The 3,951-nt window shown below is 46.3% G+C and overlaps 1 protein-coding gene across 1 annotated transcript; it reads right to left on the bottom strand.

Annotated features, from left to right (window-relative positions):
- Positions 1-1,567: 1,567 nt before the first annotated feature.
- Positions 1,568-2,777, bottom strand: LOC147420235 (protein PHOSPHATE-INDUCED 1 homolog). Its single transcript, XM_086504355.1, has one exon. The coding sequence runs from the start codon at positions 2,718-2,720 to the stop codon at positions 1,686-1,688; it is 1,035 nt and encodes a 344-aa protein (XP_086360481.1). The 5' UTR covers positions 2,721-2,777; the 3' UTR covers positions 1,568-1,685.
- Between the last annotated feature and the right edge of the window lie 1,174 nt (positions 2,778-3,951).

Genomic DNA, 3,951 nt, shown 5'->3' with positions numbered 1-3,951 from the left:
TTCAACTAACTGATTTGGTTTTTCAACCGACTCAAGGCTAAGTTGAGGCACACTTTTCCCGAACACTGCCGCCAAGCTACCCCAACCTTCCACTCCTCCAAAGGAGAAGGCAACAAAAGGAGAGGTATTTTTCAAGGAGAAATGTTCAAATTTGCTTACGAGCACTTTGCCCCCACCAAGCTAGCGTGCTAAATTGCTCGAGTGTTTTTTTTTTCATTTTACCATTGAGCGCAATTAACGTAGTAGGGACAAACTATTCACATATCATGTATTTACAACTATACATTGTTGTACATTGCACCATTGAGAGGTGACTGTGAGAACCACCTCCCCAATAGGGAAAGAGAATACACCCAAGAGAACTCAACCCATGAACTTCGAACCCCCAAAGATGGGGTTACATCACAAAGGTCACACCAATTGAGCTAAGACTGCAAAGCATCCAAACATACTTTTGAAGCTCAAGTGTTCTTTGAGTTGTCTTAGGCTGGGGTCACACAAGGGCGGCGGTAGGAATTGAAAAAGCTTGTAAACCAACAAGAAAGTGCCACATTGTCAAGTGAAAGGTTCTCTCTCTCTCTCTCTCTCTCTCTCTCTCTCTCTCTCGTCATGAGCACATAGGCTCCATCCAACTAGCTAAAAGGGGGTCCGTAGGTGTGTGCACTGACGTGGCCTACACTTTTTGTGGTCAAATCATGGCTGGCTGGCTGGCCGATGTAGCCCAAGGCTCACCCTCCTCAAGAGGCTTTCTTTCACCCTCTACAATCTCTTCCCGCATCCTCTTCTCCTAGCTTGCATTTTCTGGCTAGCTGGCAACACCAACTCCATGTGCTAGGGCTCTCTCTCTCTCTCTCTCTCTCTCTCTCTCTCTCTCACACACACACACACACACAATTATTAAAGCGCATTATTTTGTTAGCGCAATTATAAGAGGGGTTTCGCCCGTTGTAGGCCATAGTTACACTGATGTGAGCTTTTGTTGTGGCGAAGGTGTTTTCCTGCTGATGTTCGCTGAGCTACTCGAATGGGGGTTAACCCCATCTCGCCCAAACTGCCTCTATTACTTAAGCAACTTAATCCCATAGATTACACACATTAAACTCAGAGGGATAATCACCGTAAAAATCTCATATTATAACTAAAAATTCAATAATTTGAACCTGCTTGGGAACCTTCTTGCCCAAACTTGAGCCGGCCATTTTTCATTTTGAAGAGGTTTTGGATAAAGCAAACCTATCTTTTCCCGAGCCCTGTCAGCGGTGGAGGCTCCCCCCCCCCCCCGGGACCCCCCCTCTCTCTCTCTCTCTCTCTCTCTAGCGCGCACACACACACACACACACAATTATTAAAGCGCATTGTTTTGTTAGCACAATTATAAGAGGGCCGCTGTAGGCCATAGTTGAGCTGACGTGAGTTTTTTTGTCGCGAAGCTGCCTCTAGCGTTTTCCTGCAAGTGTCGCGTGGGCTGCGTGGCAGGGGTAAAGTTATAGAAAGGAATTTGTAACTCTGTCGATTTAACTCTTAAGCAAGTTAATCCCATAGATTACACACGTTAAACTCTTGCAAAAACACTAAAAAGAGAGAATTCTGTCTAAAGAGCTAAAGTGTACATCATGTACTCTGTAGAGCTGTTTGTACAAGAAAAGAGTAAAGAGGGTTTTGACATGTGCTCACCCTTCGCCGGCCTATGCTTGTCCTGCGCAGGTTCCTGATGCAAGATTCCATATCCAAGGCACCAAAAACTGCACTCCATGTCTCCCTTCCATGTTGTAGCTTGCCCCTGACCTCGGATTCTGCAGAAGCTCACCTGGAAATCCCGGGTATGCACCAGCCCCATACTTCCCTGTGCAAATCTCCCCTGCTTCCAGCTTCAAAGAGGTAGCTTCCCCTTGGTAAAATGCATTCCCCATGGGGTTCGTCGCGGTGCCAACCAGGAGCTTTGCTAGGGCTATGACCATACCATCGACACCGACACCATTCGGGGCTTTCAAGGGCTCCATGACAGGCCCGTACTGCGGTTTCGCAAATGGCCATGCACACAATCCTGGGCATTGCGTCTCAGGGTTCCCCACCCACACATAGGGATCCATTCCATCCCTGGCTCCATACCCAGAGTGCATTTCAGCTCCGTTGGCAGCATCAGGGTTTCCCCCATCCTCCAAATTCGAGTAGGAATGGCCACCGCAAGCATGCATGCAGAATCCGTCCACCATCACATCCGCAGAAGTAAAAATTACACTCACAGAATTCTCCCCCTTTGCATGATTTGCCGTCCTTTTGGCCAAACTGGCTATGTCTGAAGCTGTAAGGCTTCTCCCAAGAGAGTAGGCGTCATCTATCTCATGGTCCACGATGACAGACTGCGAGACATGGTGACCTTGCAGGTCTGAGAAATGATGAGTAAGGGACCACCAGGATGAGACCGAGGGGGTCTCCACGACGGGGAGGACAGAGCCACGCAGAGATCTGCGATTCGCTTGCACAGAGGAAGGGCTGAAAGAGGAGAGGAAGGCTTTGAGAGTGGCGCGCTGGGAGGGTTCGAAGTGGCCATAGAAGGTGAGGGAGAGCTTGATGGGGTCGGGGCCAGCGAGAAGGGGGCCATGGTGGTAGGCAAGATGGAGGGGGGAAGCAGGGACGAGAGAAGCCACAGTGGCGCTGCAGCAGTAGAAGAAGAGGGCAAGCAGAAGAAGCGGCATGGCTAGATGTGCGGAGGTAGCCATTAATCTTGCAGGGGGCTGTTGTAGTACACGCTGTTGAGAGATGCTCTACTTGTATATGTAGTGCGCTTGTCTGAAAAATCCTGCAACCGTTACCGTGACTTCTCGAGATTTAAACTTGGTCATATCAATATTCTACTAGTAGAGTTTATCACTCGTTGCCAGTTGTAGGAGGACCCCGTCCAAGCCAAGCCCCCTCAAGTTCACACCAAATAATCAAGCTCTAGATAGTTATAGAACTGCCCAACATACGTGGCCGTCAACATGGCCGGCCCAATTGAGGCGGTCATTTTTTGTGCAAACCATGCCTGTGTTAGAGTTCACATTTTCCTAGTACCAACTAGTTTGCCTTGATTGCTTCACTGTGGAAATGGTGTGAATTAAAATAGTGGAGCAGTGTTAGAAAAAAATCGGGGTCTAGTATATTTTAATCGACTAAAATTATAAAGTCTCTGTTAGATTTTGAGCTTGCCTTTAAGAAAACTGGCAAATTTACACAAGCTTTAGTGTAATTACCGGCAAAATCTTCAAATTTTGAGCTGAAAAGCGAGAGAATTTCAAGTTTCCCCTTATTTTACCTCTGTTAGTAAAAATGTATTTCTAAGCGTAGTGATTTTGTACCTTTGACCTCATAACATCAAAATTATTCTTGAGGCTTTGTAGCATCTCTCCTTGAAGCTTTTTCCAAAAGCTCTTTGACCTTGCAGCATAAATAAAAATTCTTATTAACCAATGTGCAAAGGACAAATTTTATACATCGTAATTTTTAAAGATGAAGGGAGACGCATTTAGTGCATTGGGATGCTTGTGTTGCCCATCAAAAATAGAAAAAACCATATGTATGGTGTAGAGTTGGCATCATTCTCCACATTTATAATAATACCATAAGGAACGTACCCTTTCCCTGCCAGTATGATGGGGGACTTATACTTCTCCTCCTCTGTTGAAGGGACTTTCTTACTAAAAAAAGATTACATTTGCACAAGGAAGAATTCATTCCCGTTGATTTTGTGCAGGCGTGTGATATCATACATTACCACATCGTGTTCTACTCTCCATGTGCCCCTTCACTCGACATCGGCAAAGTAAAGTCATCCATGGTTTTGGTGACAAGCATTTTCAAGTTGACCCACTCTGCCAAAATCCAGACTTCAAAGAGAGAAGTCGTGTAATTGCGTGCAGGTCTTGGAGCATGCGGTTGTGTTGCGATGGAACTCCACCACTACATAGCATT

This window comes from Adiantum capillus-veneris, chromosome 28 (assembly GCF_014529385.1).
Source record: "Adiantum capillus-veneris isolate H3 chromosome 28, ASM1452938v2, whole genome shotgun sequence".
In the NCBI taxonomy this organism is placed as follows: Eukaryota; Viridiplantae; Streptophyta; class Polypodiopsida; order Polypodiales; family Pteridaceae; genus Adiantum; species Adiantum capillus-veneris.
Note: the sequence above shows the minus strand (reverse complement) of the source record. Positions and strands in the feature narration are given on the sequence as shown.

What these genes read in the sequence shown, in the direction of transcription:
- LOC147420235 (XM_086504355.1), bottom strand. Translation starts at nt 2,720, where the DNA reads ATGGCTACCTCCGCACATCTAGCCATGCCGCTTCTTCTGCTTGCCCTC.